Below are 18,869 nucleotides of genomic sequence, written 5' to 3' on the forward strand. Positions count from 1 at the left end.
CATTTTTCCTTCTATCCTGACTAGTCTGCCAGTTCCTGCTGCTGAAAAACATCCCCACAGCATGATGCTCCCACCACCATGCTTCACTGTAGGGATGGTATTGGCCTGGTGATGAGCGGTGCCTGGTTTCCTCCAAACATGGCGCCTGGCATTCACACCAAAGAGTTCAATCTTTGTCTCATCAGACCAGATAATTTTGTTTCTCATGGTGCTTTTTGGCAAATTCCAGACGGGCTTCCATGTTCCTTTTACTAAGGAGTGGCTTTCGTCTGGCCACTCTACCATACAGGCCTGATTGGTGGATTGCTGCAGAGATGGTTGTCCTTCTGGAAGGCTCTCCTCTCTTCACAGAGGAAGGCTGGAGCTGTGACAGAGTGACCATCGGGTTCTTGGTCACCTCCCTGACTAAGGCCCTTCTTCCCCGATCGCTAAGTTTAGAAGGCCGGCCAGCTCTAAGAAGAGTCCTGGTGGTTCCAAATGTCTTCCATTTACGAATAATGGAGGCCACTGTGCTCATTGGGACCTTCAAAGCAGCAGAAATTTTTCTGTATCCTTCCCCAGATTTGTGCCTCAAGACAATCCTGTTTCGCAGGTCTACAGACAGTTCTTTTGACTTCATGCTTGGTGTTTGTGGTCTGACATGCACACTCAACTGTGGGACCTTTTATAGACAGGTGTGTGCCTTTCCAAATCATGTCCAATCAACTGAATTTACTGCAGGTGGACTCCAATTAAGCTGTAGAAAGATCTCAAGGATGATCAGTGGAAAAAAGATGCACCTGGGCTCAATTTTGAGCTTCATGGCAAAGGCTGTGACTACTTATGTAAATATGATTTCTTAGTTTTCTATTTTTAATAAATTCAAAATAAGTAAAAAAAAATTTTTCACATTGTCGTAATGGAGTATTTTGTGTAGAATTGTGAGATAAGAGAATAAATTAATACAATTTGCAATGAGGCTGCAACATAACAAAATGTGGAAAAAGTGAAGCGCTGTGAATACTTTCCGGATGCACTGTATATATTTTTTTCAATTGTGGGTTTTTTGTACACTTGGTCTTAAATTGAAAAATTACCCTGACAAAATTGTGAATTTCACTTGCCTTAAGTTGGAGGAACCCTGGTTTTGTTTTCTTTTTTTTTAATTGGCATTTTCAATCACATTTAAGCTTATCCCGTCTTTTATTAATGAAGAGTTTTGAAAATATTAGAATATTTGGGGTGCTTGGGTCGAATTTAGGTGTGCTTGTGCACCCCAAGGTCAGCCTGTTTACGCCCATGCAATGAAATGACAAATATAGTCTTGCGTGCAATAAGAACTTTCTTATTTTCTTTTCAATAAGGTGACGCTGGGACCATGTCAGCAATATCTGTGGTAGAGGATCTGGAGGAGAGCTGGTTCTCAGAGCAGATGGAGTCTACTGAATGTCAAGTCCCGCAGGAGAAAGTCTGGTAACATGACCTTTGCATAATAAAATCTGTCCCAATATATATATATATAACATTTGGCCATTTTTTTCTGTGTCCATTTGATTTGCTTATAATTCTGTTTTTTTCGAATTCTAAAAACAAATTACCAGAAATATTTTATTATATGTGAAAGGTATGCAGTGCTTGGCAACTAGCGCTGTGACCTCATAGCTCGCCTTTGTGCATCTTTTTTTTTGACTCACATAAACGACTTCCAGTTGCTTGTATTTGTACATTTTTACTTGGTTCTGTGGGGGGACTCCGCCCCCACAACCCCCCGGTTTTGGAAAGATGATTTGAGATGGTCCCATTCAAAATGAATGGGAAATTCTGGGTTTTTAAATCCTCAGTTATGTCGTCATGGTGACGGATATCGGTAACTCAGAAAATAGCCCGCTACTCCCGGTCGAGTTGGAATTTTTGATGTATAATTCGTCATGGTACTCTAAAAAACCTCGAAGGAGAAGCGAGTTAAATTTTTATTCAGCGGGATTTTAAGTAACTACTAGACAATTCCCGCGGCAATTGTAAGAGTTGTGATTGATCTGGCAGATGCTGGTAGAGAACTGATGGCGTTGAGTTGTTAGCATTATGAGTTAGCATAAAGTTTTTAACTCCGAGAGATGTATTTGTAATTTTTAACTTGGTTCTGTAGGGGGACTGCATGAAGCAGTTAGCATTTAACCATTAGCATCACTTTTAAGCCTGTATCCATTAGCATAACTTATCAACATGTATCCATTAGCATAGTTTGTAAATATGAAGTTGTTAATAAAAAGTTATCACCGAAACTTTTTAACATGAAGCATTTAGCCGTTAGCATCACTTTATAGCATGTACCCTTTAGCATAAATCATCAACAGGAGTCCATTAGCATAATTCAGGCCACCTCAAGCCACCCTGGACAGTCCCTGCTTACAATGACTACCCTCTGGAAAAGCCCTCGTTTTCATGACAACCCACAGAAATGAATGGGCCCATGTGTTCCGGATGGGAGATTCTCAAAAACCATTATTCCGGATGGGGACTTTTTTGGGTCTCCGGGCCCCGGAGAATCGTATCAAAAATCTGTATTGTCGTAGAAGAGTCTTGATTCTGCCGGAATTTTTGGTATATGAATCGTTGGGCTACTCCAAAAGCTCTGGGAGGAGAGGCCCGTCAAAATTCGGCGGAAGAAGATAGATGTAACTAGACAATTCCCGCGGCAATTGTAGGAGTTGTGATTGATCTGGAAGATGATCCCGGCATATACTGGACTGTCTCAGAAAATTAGAATATTGTGATAAAGTTCTTTATTTTCTGTAATGCAATTAAAAAAACAAAAATGTCATACATTCTGGATTCATTACACATCAACTGAACTATTTCAAGCCTTTTATTATTTTAATATTGCTGAAGCTTACAGCTTAAGAAAACTCAAAAATCCTATCTCAAAATATTAGAATATCATGAAAAAGTATACAAGTAGGCTATTCAACTAATCACCTGAATCATCTAATTAACTCGAAACACCTTGCGAGGGTTTCCTGAGCCTTAAAAACACTCAGCTTGGTTCAGTAAACTAAATCACTGCTGATCTGACTGCTGTCCAGAGGACCATCATTGATACCCTCCATCAGGAGGGTAAGACACAAAAAGAAATTTCTCAAAGAGCAGGCTGTTCACAGAGTGCAGTTTCAAAGCATATCCACAAAAAGTCTGTTGGAAGGGAAAAATGTGGCCGGAAACGCTGCACAACCAAGAGAGATGACCGCAGCCTTAACAAAATTGTGAAGAAGAGCCGCTTCCAGAATTTGAGGGAGCTTCAAAGACAGTGGGCTGAAGCTGGAGTCCAGGTATCAAAAGCCACAGTTCACAGACGTGTTTGGGAAATGGGCTACAATGGCCGTATTCCCATGGTCAAGCCACTTCTGAACTCAAGACAACGGAAGAAGCGTCTGACTTGGGCTATGGAGAAGAAGCACTGGACAGTTGCAGAGTGGTCCAAAGTCCTCTTTTCAGACGAAAGCAAGTTTTGCATTTCATTTGGAAGTCAAGGTGCCAGAGTCTGGAGAAAGGCTGGAGAAGAGCAAAATCCAAGTTGCTTGAAATCCAGTGTGAAGTTCCCACAGTCAGCAATGGTTTGGGGAGCCATGTCAGCTGCTGGTGTTGGTCTACTGTGTTTCATCAAGTCCAGAGTAAATGCAACTGTGTACTAAGAGATTTTAGAGCACTACATGCTTCCATCTGCTGAAAAGCTCTATGGAGATGAGTATTTCATTTTCCAGCATGATCTGGCACCTGCCCACAGTGCCAAAACCACCAGTAACTGGTGCACTGACCATGGCATCACTGTCCTTGATTGGCCTGCTAATTCCCCTGACCTGAACCCCATCGAGAATTTGTGGGGTATAGTTAAGAAGAAGATGAAAGACACCAGACCTACAAATGCAAATGAGCTGAAGGCCGCTATCGAAGCATCCTGGGCATCAATAACACCTCAGCAATGCCACAGGCTGATTGCCTCCATGCCACGCCGGATTGATGCAGTAATCCGTGCAAAAGGATTCCCAACCAAGTACTGAGTGCATCAATGGACATTTTCAAATGTTTGATTTAGTTTTGCTGTTATAAAATTATTTTTTTTACTTGGTCTGAGGAAGTATTCTAATATTTTGAGATAGGATTTTTGAGTTTTTTTCAGCTGTAAGCCAAAATCAGCAATATTCAAATAATAAAAGGCTTGAAATAGTTCAGTTGATGTGTAATGAATCCAGAATGTATGACATTTTTGTTTTTTTAATTGCATTACAGAAAATAAAGAACTTTATCACAATATTCAAATTTTCTGAGACAGTCCAGTATATATAACCCCGGTTGTTAGCATTATGAATTGGCATAAAGTCTTTAACTCAGAGAGATGTTTCTGTCATTTTTTACTTGGTTCTGTGGGGGAGGTCGTTAAAATATTGCCATTACCAAAAATTTTTACTATGAAGAAGTTAGCATTTAGCCGTTATTATTACTTTTTAGCATGTGTCCGTTAGCATAACTCATCAACATGTACCCATTAGCATTGTTTGTAAATATGAAGTTGTTAAAATGTAGCTATTACCAAAAAATTTTACTATGAAGAAGTTATCATCGCCAACAGTGTTTACAGCTAGCTTGCGCTAATACTTGGGCTGGTTTTGCAAGCCCAACTTGTCACCAACAGTTTTTACTGCTAGCATGAGTAAGCTAACATCAACCTCTCATCGCTAATACTTGGGCTGGCTTCGCAAGCACACCTACATTGCCCTGTGCTTACAGCACTTGGCAATGTAGTCGTGCCTTGCTGAAGCAATCACAGCTAATAATATTAATAATATTAAAAAGATCTCGGGGGATAATATTAGTTGTGATTTCTTCAGCAAGGCACGACTACATTGCCAAGTGCTGTAAGCACTAACTAGACAATTCCCGCGGCAATTGTAAGAGTTGTGATTGATCTGGCAGATGTTGGTAGAGAACCGGTAGCGTTGAGTTGTTAGCATTATGAGTTAGCATAAGGGTTTTAACTCAGAGAGATGTATTTGTAACGCCAGCCCAACTAATCACCGACAGTGTTAACAGCTAGCTTGCGCTAATATTTGGGCTTGCTATGCCATTCCAACACTTTGCTAGCGGCGCACATAGCTGTTAGCATCCATTCGCTAGCATCCACTCTTTGGAATTCAACATTTACCCTTGGTTAAAGGTGATGTGGGTTGGGCCCCCTCAAGCCACCCTGGACAGTCCCTGGTTCCTATGACTACCCTTGGGAAAAGCCCTGTTTACCATGGCTCCCCATTATATTGAATGGGCCCATGTATTCTGGATGGGAGACTCTCAAAATACATTAGACCGGATGGGGACTTTAGTCCCTGTCGGGCCGGAATTTTTGGTACATGAATCGTTGGGCTACTCTAAAAGCTCTGGAAGGAGTTACCCGTTAAACTTCAGCAGAAGAAGATAGATATAAGAATATTAATAATAAGATCTCGGGGGATTATATTAAATGCAAACCATTTACCAATTTGCAGCACGGACTAAAGTTGACTATTTTTTTATTTTATCTTACAGTAAATTACCTGACCATGTGATCCTCTGCGGGGGTCCAAACAACCGCTACTGGGTCTTAACGGTGGAGGAGCAGCTCCACCAAAAAATTTTAACCATCACGTGCTTCCGATCTCTGCAACCCACCGAGACGTGTCTGCTGAAAGATGGCTGGTAAGACGTCTTCTGTCGTGCTGACACATGCTCTTTCACGTGTCTTTTATCTCCAAGACACTTCAATGTTTGTCTTATCCGCCAAAATTCCCTCTAAGCTGTGCATGTGCTCAATTGGCACTGACAATGACAATACATTTTCTAAACCTGAACCTATCTCGGACAGAAGTTTACTTTTGACCATGGGAAAGTGTAAATATATTGAGTAGGGGCTTTCTGACGAACTTTTTTGGCCATGGCTAAAAGCTGTGCCAGGTAATGTGTACAAGTATTTCGTGCAAGAAATATTTAATTGTTTTTTGTAGACATCTTAAATTTGATTTCAAAAGGTCTTAAAAAGTCTTAAATTAACTTGCTAGCAGTAGGAACCCTTTACAAATATCGCACGTTCCCTCGGCAGTAGCGCAGTATTTTGAAGTCGATGTCAGCACGAAATTCAGTAACTAAGCGTGTATGTGAGCTCTAGTTCTTGCACCAGGCATTACTCTTTTACTGTGACATTGAAATACAAAGAGACAAGTATGGTTTACTTTAACTACCGTCCGCACAGGTAGACTACATAGCTACATGACATGTTACCTGTGGGACTACTTCCATCCATATATTAACAATTATTATGTAACATTATGCATAAAGTGGCATAATAGAGGGAAATAAGAGTACAAAAGAAAAAATAAACAAAATGAAGAAGTCAATAGCTAAGAGGAAAAAAGATACAAAAGAAAAATAAATGAGAAAAAGCAAGAAAAATAAGTAAAAAGCTCAGGGGAAAAAGGAAACTAGAAAAAAATGAAGTAGAAAGCTAGAAAAAGGAAACAAAATGGGGACGGCAGTGGCTCAGGAGGTAGAGCGCTCGTCTTGGGATCAAGAGATCGCAGTTCGACGGGGGCGGATGCGGCGGGGGTCACTCCCGGGCTGCGCGAAGGAGCAAGTTCGGCGGACGCGGCGTCACACGGAAACGCGAGAATAGGCGGCGGGCGTGATCGGGCTATCCCCGTAACTCGTCCGACGACCCTAGTAGCGCAGCGCAACGGCATGCAGCCGTCCGCGCGGGGCGGGCGAAAGGCGGCGGACCTGCGCGGGCCCCTCGTAACTGTGTCGGTGTCGTGCGTATCGCGCCCGAAAGTACCCGCACCGCGGGCTAGGGCCTCACTAGAACGGCACCCGCAGTGCGGCACAAGTAAAAACCCTGTCGTGAATTTGTCTCCGATCGTCCCGGGCGGACGTCAAATCGCCCAGCTGTACGACTCTTAGCGGTGGATCACTCGGCTCGTACGTCGACGAAGAACGCAGCTAGCTGTGAGAATTAATGTGATTTGCAGCTGCGATTGGCTGGCAACCAGTTCAGGGTGTCCCCTGCCCACTGCCCGGAGATGGCTGGGATGGGCTCCAGCAAACCCCCCCCCGCAACCCTAATAAGGATAAGCGGTGCAGATAATGAGATTAGATTATTATTTCTTTTTTTTTTTTCTGAAGGGGCGTCGCTACTTCGCAGATTTTCACTTTTTGAGGGTAGTTTTGTTCCCTATTAACCGGGTCTAAAAAAAAATTATTATTAAATTATTATTATTATTTTTTTTTTTAAGGTGCGCCGCTACTTGGCGGATTTTCACTTATCGCGGCTGGTTTTGGTCCCCATTAACCGAGGTCCCACTGTAGATAAAAGCAGGGGAAAAAGTTTAGAAAAAGGGTCTCTTTGATCGGTCTTGTGTTGTATTCAAATAATTTCCAAATTTATGATCTCAAGCTATTTGCCAACATTGTACGTCCACTAAAAAGTGTGATTGAATACACTCCTGTATGTGCAACTGCCTAAATAAATCTCTAAAAATGTTAATATTAAGTTACTAACGATACTTTTCAAAAAATGGAAAGCTCATGTAAAAGTTGTTGTAAAAAATGTTTACGTTTGTGGGCCGTACAACCTATCCAATATTAGTCAAGTCATTCAAATTTGAAAAACTAACTGGTGTGGCCATAAACTTGGCTAAGTGTAACTTGAACTCAGGTTTTGGATGTGTTTGATAACGATCTGGTTGCTACACTTGTGATTGATGTTGCTCACTGTTATTCCAAGTGAAGTTTAGAGACTTTGTGAATGCTCAGCCTTGTCGAAAACTAGAAGCAACATTGACACACGTGTATTTCTTCCAAGGGAGATGACGCCCGTTGGGGTCAGCAACGTGATCCACCTGGAAGGAAGTCCTGACGCTGGTTCCTGGGTGGTGGACCGAGAACAAGGCCTGTTGGTTCTGCTTCCCGATAGTCTGGTCTCCGGCACCAGCATCTCTAGCTCCATCCGATGTATGAGACGGGCAGTGCTCGGGGAGATTTTTAAGGTGATAAGCTCCACCAAAGTCACATTTAGACATTTTACGCTGTGCTGTCAATGTTTTAGCCTTCTAAAAAGAATGCGGAAATTTTGATACTATGTAAATATGATTTCATATTAGCGTCCAGAATATATTATATTTACCCAATAGTTGATAGTAGTGTTATAATGTTTACTCAATAGCTATTTTCGTGTTGATCTTCAGTCAATCTTTATTTTTTTAAAGGAGTCCATTATGCCTATACCATTACCACATTTAAAAAAAAAAATATTTAGCTCCCTATAATTTCAACTTCAACTTTATATTATATTTAAATCCAAAGGAATTGTGTGTAATCACTAGATGTATAAAATTTACTTGTAATGAACAATAAAATGGAATTCTAAAATCTGGGTCGGCTGATTTGAAATCCACCAAGCCTCCCAATGGCCCACGGCCGTGCTGAGTCCTCATGTTCTCCCCTCACGTCATTTTTTCAAGTCAAGTCATTTTTATTTGTATAGCCCTTAATCACAAATAGTCTCAAAGGGCTTCACAAGTTATTACATATAAGAAGTTTAGGTTATTGGTATGCTGTAGAGTAGAAGTGAGTTTTAAGCTTAGATTTAAACAATTCCACTGAGGTTGCAGATCGGATCTCAGGGGGAAGAGCATTCCACAACACCGGTGCCCGGATGGAGAACGCTCTCGAACCAGCGGAACACTGCTTGGCTCTTGGGATCACCAGGAGACCGGCGCTCTCGTAGTTGTCGACGGGGGAGAGTCGATTGTTTTTTTTTCTTTGTTACTAAAAAGCCTCATTATACACATGGGTAAACATAAACAAAATGTTTTAAACATGTATGCATGCATACACAGATCTCTACTCTGCTAAATCTGATGAAAATAACCACACCAACATAATAATATCAATAATTTTCAAGAGTTAACATTGTGAGCACTAATCTACACACACAAACTCTCAGTTCAAGCATAACATCTTTCTCTTACTTTGCTGCTTAGTGAGACTTCTGGCAATCCTTATCTTGAACAATCCTCTTCAAATCTGGGTTGTATTCTGTTACTGCTACTCTAAGCAATTCTTTTAAATGAGTGTCAGTCAGAAGAGATCGATGCTTTGATTTCACATGTTTCAGGACTGAAAACACAGACTCACAGACGTACGTTGACCCAAACATGGACAGTATCTTAAGCGCAGCTCGTTTGATGTTAGGGTATTTTTCAATTGGCTTACATTTCCTGAACTCAACTGTACCTTCTCTTAAAACAGCTTTCAGTCGATCCTCTTCAAAGAGGTCAATCATCTCCAACTCAGCCGCAGCCACATCTGTTACGAGTGGGGCTTTCGCATTAAATGGGTTGACGAGGAACATGATCTGTGCTCTTTTCTGTTGTAGATCACAGAACCGGCTCGCAAAGCTTTCAGGTTTTCAATCAGTGTTGCTTATCTGTCTCTTTTCTTTTATAGAGCGGTGACGCAAGTGACTTGCTCACTGGCTTTTAGCTGAGTTTGAAAATGTGTTAAATCTCCCTTTTCAATATTCGCCTCAAACAGCTTTAGTTTATTAACAAATGCACACACGCTTTTTTCAGGTTCAGTCTGTTCAGGTGGCATACGATGTTGACTAAAAATGCCGGAGCCATAATACACTTGAGGTCTGACAGCTCCGGATAGTCCTTGTGAATGTGAATTTCCCTGCGGGGATGAATAAAGTATCTATCTAGCCATCTATCTATCTTGTCCTTCTCTTCCATGAGCAGTTTCACTGCATCCAAAAGCTCAAAGAAGCGAGAGAGTACCTGGCTTTTTGACAGCCACCTCACAGTGCAGTGCAGCGGCAGGTCACCTGGAAGCCCTTGGTTCAGCTCAGTTATGAGATTCCTGAATTGCCTGTGGTTTAGCGCATTTGTGCAGATGAAGTTGACTATTTCCATCACAGGTTTCATGAAGTTGTCAAAATTTAGTGATTTAGACAGGAGTTGCTCCTTGTGGATGATGCAGTGGAAATCCCAAAAGTCTGGAAATATTGGATCAGCTTTGCACAGCCCCACAAACCCATTCATGGATCCGATCATGTTTGGCGCTCCATCCGTAGCTATTGCAGTTAGTTTTGGTGTGGGTAGATTTGCTTTTGCAAAGGCAGCCATCATTGTTTCTTTCACATCTAGTTCTTTGATTGCGCATTGATTTAACACAGACCGCGCAAATATTGCCAACTGAGGCTTGTCACAGATCTCATCCACTACCACACTAAAATATTCACATTTTTGAAGGTCAGTGTGCAACTGTGATTCAACAGCTGCATTAATATCGGATATTCTTCGTTCCATACTGTGGCGAGACAGTTGAACATCTGATATGCTCAGTTTTAGTTTGTTGTGTCCAGGAGCCAAGATTTCAAAGGCTTCAACGAGGCATTTTTGAATGAATTCCCCTCCGTTGTATGGCTTTTTAGCCGGTGCTATGTTCTACGATGCAAGTGTAACGGTCTCTGAGTGTTTTATAATTTTTGGGAAAAAATGCAACTGTTTTACAGCCTTGCTTTTCATAGTTAACAACTTATTCTTACGAAGTTCAGTCCCTCTTGGAAATTTCTGTTCGATGTTAGGGCGGAGTGAGCTGAAGTGATGCTGAAGATTTGAAGTTAGAAATGTGCTAATGCTGCGTCACACATAAGGCAGATAGGCTCGCCATTACGTTTAAAAATAAATAAACTCTCCCACCCTGGCAAAAATGTCCAGTGTTCTTCTATTTTCGTTTGGCTGTGCTTATTTTTTACCTGCCATTTAAAGAGGTAATTTCACGTAAATTGACTACAATACATATTGACAAGCAAATATTTTCTCGTCGCTCGTTTGACGTCACTCAAACAGGCTTACATTGTCTGTGTGCCATCTAGCTGTAGGGAAGGCAAAAGATCGCCAGCTAAACATTTTTGATGCATGTCATGTTACAGTTACTAAAGAGCTGCATGAAACTGGTTTAAGAGCCGCATGCGGCTTGCGAGCCGTGGGTTGGCTATCCCTGCCCTAGAACATAGCTGTTGTTGGTATAAGACACAATTGTGAAAGTGTACCAATAACATGGGGGAAAAGTGACATTTAATTTTATGTACATATGAAAACTACCATGGTGTCCTAGACTGAAGAAACCAAGCTTGCCACAGCAAGGATTCTATTTTATTGTTCTCGCAGCATCAAAATTCTGGTGTGACCGCCTGGAGAACCCAGTTGGCCATCTTGATACAGTCCCGTTCGGACCCCCAGCCCCTTCTCTTTTGGAGCCGACTGAGCAGGGGCGCGTGCACGGCAGCTGGTGTGGAGAGCAAGAGGGCGAGAAGCGCTCGCTCCCCGTTTTAAAATATAAAAGGAGGGGTGTGACCGCTTTTCAAGTTCCCGTTGTTGCCCTTCATTTGGTTGGTTGGTTGATTGATTGACAACAGGCTAATCTCATTTTAGACACGCAGTGAAATAATTTCTGGCATAAACATGACACGTAGATGCAAATCATTAATCTTTTGATCACAAATGTGGGGGTTTTCAAATTTGTTTTATACTGCTGGAGAGTCCAGTCACTTCTCGTAGGGAAAGTTCTGTGGTTTGAGTCAGCTGGGGTAGTCATTCTTACAAATTATAATATCAACTGAAATCAAATCCGGATTTTGATACTCACCTCACATCTCAACTCATAACTGAATACTTTGAATTCCATTAATTAATAATGAGGGGAAAATAAGATACTGTCCTGTGCCGTTTAATTGCAGAGTTTTGATGGAGGCTCTAAGCAGATGCTGAATGGAACCATAATCCACGAAGTGTTCCAGAAAGCAGCCACAACTAAGAACTTCTCACTGGCCTCATTGTCGAACATGGCTGAGGAGGCGCTGCACAGTCCTCAGCACCTCGGAGATATGTAAGCTTCTGTTTTTGCCATTTATCATTGCAAGTTTGAAATGGGTTGAAAAGAAAGGTCTGGCGCTGTTGTTTTAGGGTTCATACGGGTGCTTTAAATCCTTACATTTTAATGCTGTGTTTTCAAAGTCAGGAAATTGCTTGAATTTTGGGTGAAGTGCATGAAAATGCTGGATATTGTTGCCATTGCCATGTTTCTTGGCAGTCTGACTATAGACCAAAAGTGCATGGAAACAACAGTGATACGCCTGCTCTGGTGGCTTGTCATTATGGCGTTGTCATGTGAAGGGTCACCGCCCTCTACTGGTCGTACCCAAGAGGACAGCTTTATTTAGAAAATCCGTCTTTTTTGCTCGGCCCAAACGGCTCCTGAGATTTTTTTTTAATGATAGATTGTCAATAATAATAAAACAATATGCACAAATGATATTGAAATTGGTTGTTTCATATTTTTTGCAAGCTATCCCTGAAAAATACATGAAATATAAATTAAAATATTCACAAATTTCCCCTAAAAAATTGTAAAATACAAAACAATTTTAGCTTTATACACATTGAACAGATTAAAGGTCTAACAACAACACAAAATCTCTGAAAATGGGGGGAAAAATATATAAATACAAATATTAACTCATCAGTGCTGATGATAAAATGCGAAAAAAAAAATTCAATTCTAATTTAACCAATTTAGACACACATCCTCTGAAAAAATGCAAAAACGATGAATTAAAATAAGTAAAACAAAAACCAAACGATCAGCAGTCTCTAAGACTGAAAGATTCAATGCACTCTGCTCCGAAGCAATCAATATAATTAAACTAAGTCCCAATTTAGCTATTTTTTTCTCTTTTTTATACATACAGTACTTTCTTTTTTTGTCCTCCGTATTAAATTCCATTATTACCCAACTCCTATAGAGCCCCTTCCATCTTTGGAAACAAGTGTGACATAACCAAGCTGGGCACACATTGTTTAAACAGAACGGCAGAATTCATGTGAGTTTATAGCAGCCCATCGACACAAAATGAACAAAGATATAGGAGCAGCTCAAAATAGAACAAAGTATGCAAGCAGCAAGATAGAACTACATTTTAGTCATCAAAGTGAAAAAAACTTTCTTTGATTGGCGGTGGATTTCTTCCTTTGAAGGTACTCAAAATGTTGAAAAAAATGGCCTTGAAAGTGCTTGAAATGTGCCTAAATTTGGCATGAAAGGGGTGTATAAAGTCCGTGTTTTTGTGTGTGTCTAGGTACAGTTTGGGTGTCACTCAGGATGAGATGAAGCAGGAGCTTCTTGATTATCTGCCTTCGTTGGAGCTCTGGGCGAAGCAATACCTCAGTTCACCGGCATCAAAAACCATTAATCTCAAAATGTAAAACTTTTTTTCTCCACACTCAATTACTGTGCCCCCCTCTTCACATATGAGCTGCTTTAGTCAGGAGAAATTGAAGAAAAAATCTTGTCGGACCTAGGAGAGAAAATCTTGGTTAGGAGAATATCGAGATGCTACCACTAGCGGGCTGTGTGCTCGAGACCTTTAAAAGCCAACATCAGCTTGTCCCCGTGAGCATTTCTCGCCATACAGACCGGATCTATCGGACCTGTGTTGTTTTTCATCGTCCTCCCTCACTTCTTTTGTACCTCTCATACTTCACCACTTACTATACCTCCGTTGGCTACTCCCTACTCCTTTCCGTGCTAAGTGCTCATAATAAAATCCCATTTTACTTCTCTAAAATCATCTTATTCATCCATCTGCACTGCTTATCCTTAGTTGGGTCGCGGGGGTGCTGGAGCCCATCTCAGAAATCTTCGTGCAGTGGGCAGGTGACACCCTAAACTAGTTGCCAGCCAGTCGCAGGGCACACGGAGACAGATAACTCACTCTCTCATTCGCACCTAGGGACAATAGAGACCGGACAATTAACCTGTGATGCATGTTTTTGAAAAGTGGGAGGAAACAGGAGTGCCCGGAGGAAACCCCACGCAAGCACGGGGAGAATATGCAAACTCCACAGAGGGAGGTTCGATCTCATGACCTCAAAACTGTGTCGCCCACGTGCTAACCACTGCGCCGCCGTGCTGCCCCAACTTTTTTATCTTACTATATTTTAACATTCAATTACAGCAAGGGTGTCCAACCCTTTTCAAGTGCTTAGCTACTTTTTGTTACTAATGAGCACAAAGGGCAGCCAGTTTGAATTGTAGCCGATAATTAGCTAGATAGGTACATAAAATAAAAAACTAAAAGGGAGCATGATGGCTAGCTAAGGCTAAAAAGCCAACTAAATAGTCCGATAGAAAGCTATAAAAAAAACGAGACAGCTAGCTTGAAAGGAGGCCAACATTTAGCTTGATAACTGGCAAAAAAAAAAAGAATCAAATGTTGACCAGATGGCATGCAAAAAAACATCAAAAGATAGCTAGTTAGCTTACCAAATAGATAAAAAAGTAGGAAGATAGCTAGCTACAAAGCTAAAAATTTAGCCAGATAGCTAGCTTAAAAAATGCAATTTTTTTGCTATTTCACTTTATAAAACCCATAATTTGGCAATTAGTTTGTTGTAGATCCTGTGTAATAAATCAATAAAAAGGTGAATAAATACTCTACATTTGTTTAATACATAGATTCTCATTATTCTCTGATTTAATTGCTTGAAAATAATAAGTTTTTTTTTTTGGTCCATAAAGCACATGAACTGGACAATTTATCATGTTATTACTATGTTATTACCAAGTTTGTTGTTAACAATAGGGTTAAAGAGACTCATTCACCTAATAAAAAGAAAAAAATAATTTTACTAGAAAACTAGAATGACAGCGGACGACAGGTCGGAGGACCCTAAAATAGAATAATTCCTTTGCTGTGTTGTTGTTTACATTTTGCTTTTTTGATACTTCGCTGATTTTCATCGTGCATTGTGGTCTGCAGCTGACCACACACAGCAGAGGGCTATGTGTTTGTTGACGGTCTGTATGCGCGACAGTGATAAATGTTAATGTAATGTATTTATACAGCCCTTTACAAAAATCATTTTAGTGTGCTTTACAGTAAATAAAGATAAGCAATTATTTAAAACCAAATAAAAATAATTAAAAAAACAAATAATCGAAAAAGAGGAAAAAAAAGTGTCGTCATACTACTGAGTATTAAAATCCATCCTGAGGAAGTGCGTTTTTAGCCTGGATTTTGAGGTCAGAAATGTGACGCACCTGACTTCATTTCTCTTTCATTTTCCTTTTATTCTCTTCTTTTGTTTTTCATATCTTTTTACTTATTTTTCTTGCTTTGTTAATTTTTCCTTTTGTTTGTCTTTTTTCCCCTCCCAAACCCCTGCAATTCCCCCCCCTCCCAGGACTGCTCTCTTACTACATGTAGTTTCTTCAAGTGGGCAGAGCGTGTCTGTGGGTGAACACTGCTTCCCCCTCTGATAACAACCCCGTTTGGAACATGTTTCTATTAAGAGTTAACTTGGCTGATTTTGGGAGGCCAGGAACAGATTAATTGGTTTTCAGTTATTTTCTCATAGTGAAAAATTGCTTGAGATACATATGAATCAATGTACAAGGGGCCATTGTATTTTGAAAAGCCTGATTCCTGCTTTTCGGTTGCAAATTCAGCCTGAGCAACGATGGCGGGACTAGGCAGGAGTCGGCCATAGTGACGATCGCTGAACTTGCTGACATCGAAGAGAATGTGTGGGCACCGCGATTCGGTCTCAAAGGGAAAGTGGACTTGACGGCTCGGGTTCGAATCCAAAGGACCAGAAATGCCGCCACAAGATCCCCTGATTTGATGACCATTCCATTGGAGCTTAAAACTGGGAGAGAGTCCAACTCCATAGAACATCGCAGTCAGGTTGGTAGAAACTACTACAATCTAGAATTGATTCTCTACTAGCTCTAAATGCAGAAGAAAAACCATACCAAAAAACATGAATTTCAATTCCTTAGAGGTGTAAAGAGGAGATGTGACAATACTTAAGCGTTTATTATGTATTTGTGACATCACACAGCAGCGATTATTTTTATAATCGCTAAATCAGTCGATAAATTTCGGGATCAAAATTGAAGTTTCGAACAGATAGCATAATAGTGCACATAACAACAGAATATTCTATAATCTGAAACAATAAAAAAATATCCAAGGTTTTGTCAATTACCTTGGCAATAAACAAATATATACAAATATATGCTACAGCAAAATACTCTTTTTCTACCACCTTATCCAAAGATTACATTATATTTGAACTTATACAAACAAAAAAGCGCTAAACATTTATTTTATGTGTAGCAATTTTTCTTATCCACAAAAAATATAAAAAATGTAAACCTTTTTTTCAAACTTTCAACAAATTATATTTTTCGGTTTAATGTTTGAATATGGTGAAAATTATATAAAAATATATAATTTTGAAGATGATGGCGGCGCACACGGGCGCAGCGGCTCATAGATCTTCAGCTAATTTTCTAAATATTACCGTTCTCTTGTCTTTTTTGCTTTCTTTTCTGGACACATACATGGCCAATAATACCCATAGTCGGGAGGAACTTATACAATTGGGTCTGCGTCTAAATTTCGACTTTTTGGGCAATTTTTATACCACCTTTGATATCCTGCAAGAGTTACAAAGAGATGTGGGCTCTCCATGGATGGCCAACCCACTTACAAAGCGGCGGAGACGGCGTAGGGATCGTAAGCAAAAGCAGGGCTGTCGCTCGGACAAGTGTGCTAAGCTAAGAGAGCTACATCGGCAAAACGGCAGTGAAGGAGACGAAGATGATTGCATTGTGCCATATTCCACCAATATTTCTTCATCGATCTTGCCTGTCAACCGACGCCTAAGACTCAACACGCCCGAACGGTGACATCTTGTGACAATCTCTACAAAGACTTAAGCTAAGTTCAAAGATTCAGCAAAGCTAAAATTTGGTCTTTTAAATATTAGATCGCTTGCTCTTAAAGCTCTACTTCTTGATAATATTATTTGTGATTACTAACTTAACCTGATTGGTCTGTGTGAAACTTGATTGAGAGTGTACACTGTTAAATGAGGATTCTCCTCAAGACTACGTGAGCTGTCATGTAGCACGCTCTTTGAAGAAGGGTGGCGGTGTTGCAATAATTTCTGAAAAAATACTCCCCGTACCTCTAATAATTATAAGGCGTTCGAGGCTCTTCTTATGCGGTCCTCTTTAATGTCAATTTATGCAGTAACTAATTACCGCGCACCCGGACCATACTCAGGTTTCTTAGATGAATTCTCTGAACTGTTGTCGGACCTAGTAACCTAAGCAGACAAAATATTAATTATGGGGGACTTTAACATTCATATGAATTCCCCACTCAGTTCACTTACTGATGTGTTTCGGTCTCTAATTGATACATTTGGTTTTAATCAACTGGTTGATTTGCTGACTCATAAAGTTGGAAACACGCTAGACTTGGTTCTGACTCGAGGAGTTTCAACCGGTGTTACAGTTTACTACCATTATATCTGATCATTATTTAGTTACATTTGAGGTGCTGGCTAAATGTTGTATTAAAAAAACTGAAGGATTTAGTGGACGCAATAAAACCACTGGCATAGTTTGTGAGCTCTGATCTTCTTTCAGGAGTAGTTACGTTGTTTCCCCTTATATAAAGCCTCTATTGACTCACTCATGAAAGAGTTTAATGCTACCCTGGCTAGTGTCCTGGATTCAGTAGTGCCCATACGGCTTAAATCACGACCTAAAAGACGCACGCCTTTGTTTACTGATGAAACTAGATCACTTAAACTAGAATGCAGGAAATCTGAAAGAAAATGGCGCGCTATCAAGCTTGAGGTTTTCCGTCAAATCTGGTGTGACAACTTGTTAAAGTATAAAGCAGCCCTTGCCTCTGCAAAATCAGCCTATTTTTCGAAGGTGATTGCGGCACAAAAGAATAACCCCAAAATCCTTTTCGACACTGTAGCATCGCTAACGAGGCAACATATTATCCCAGATAGTTCTACCCATTCAGCCCATGACTCTATGGTCTTCTTCAATAAGAAGATTCAACGCATACGGGAAGAAATTTCTAAGAGTGTTAATGCATCACATATTAAAGGGCTGAAATCTATAGATGCGCGACATGGTGGCTGTATAGGGAATTTTTCCCGATTTAGTGATCTGCCACTCGATAATCTTAAACAAGTGGTGAATACGGCCAAACTGACTAGATGAGATGAGAATGACAAACATGACTTGACTTGACATATATAATATGCTTAAGAATATGCCCTTTATTATCATTATAATTTTTCTTTCGACTTTACTTATTTTCAGATTTTTTTTCTCTGTACTTCTGCAACACTTTCTATTCCCATGAAAATTGTTAACTTTGTTTTATGATAAAACAGTAAAAAACTACAAAGTTTCTTGCCTTGTAATGATGCAAAGTTCAATAAAAAAAATACTCCCAAAAGTTAGATATCTTTTTTATAGAAATGGTCTTGGCGCCCTCTGCCAGCCTTAAGTTGTATTACAACTCCCAGCATCACAACGGAATTTTGTGCACTATTATTTGCTTTGATTTACTGTACTTAGTGGCTTATAAATAATGTGATACAATGAATCTGCGATTTAATTAGTTTCCAATGCTTCTAACGATCAATTTTAATCAATTTTGTCGATGAGTTGTGAAGCTCTAAACACAATATTTGATCTAAAAGATCATATTGAGTCTGGTGTGTGTGTGAAGGTGATCTTGTACACTCTGATGACGTTGGAGAGGTACAATCCTGCAGGAGGTTTTCTGCTCTACCTGAAGACTGGAAACCTGCATCCGGTCATTGCCAGCCACATGGACCGCAGAGGTACGTGACGTTACATTTTGTACTCAGAGTTCTTATAAAGGGACATTATGTATTATCTGAGTGTCGCTGTATGGTGTA

General features: G+C 40.3%; 1 protein-coding gene across 2 annotated transcripts in view; it reads left to right on the forward strand.

Moving 5' to 3' along the window:
• dna2 (DNA replication helicase/nuclease 2) overlaps positions 1 to 18,869 on the forward strand; it is a 117,993-nt gene that overhangs the window by 11,196 nt on the left and 87,928 nt on the right. For both annotated transcript variants that reach the window (XM_088334853.1, XM_088334854.1), the window contains 7 exons: positions 1,344 to 1,452; positions 5,554 to 5,703; positions 7,859 to 8,042; positions 11,801 to 11,949; positions 13,199 to 13,321; positions 15,571 to 15,808; positions 18,677 to 18,791. In XM_088334853.1, the coding sequence (XP_088190979.1) occupies positions 1,344 to 1,452; positions 5,554 to 5,703; positions 7,859 to 8,042; positions 11,801 to 11,949; positions 13,199 to 13,321; positions 15,571 to 15,808; positions 18,677 to 18,791 (1,068 nt within the window). The remainder of the gene's footprint in view (positions 1 to 1,343; positions 1,453 to 5,553; positions 5,704 to 7,858; positions 8,043 to 11,800; positions 11,950 to 13,198; positions 13,322 to 15,570; positions 15,809 to 18,676; positions 18,792 to 18,869) is intronic.

Source organism: Urocampus carinirostris, chromosome 4, assembly GCF_059441175.1.
Source record: "Urocampus carinirostris isolate Australia breed hairy pipefish chromosome 4, RoL_Ucar_1.0, whole genome shotgun sequence".
Classification (NCBI taxonomy): Eukaryota; Metazoa; Chordata; class Actinopteri; order Syngnathiformes; family Syngnathidae; genus Urocampus; species Urocampus carinirostris.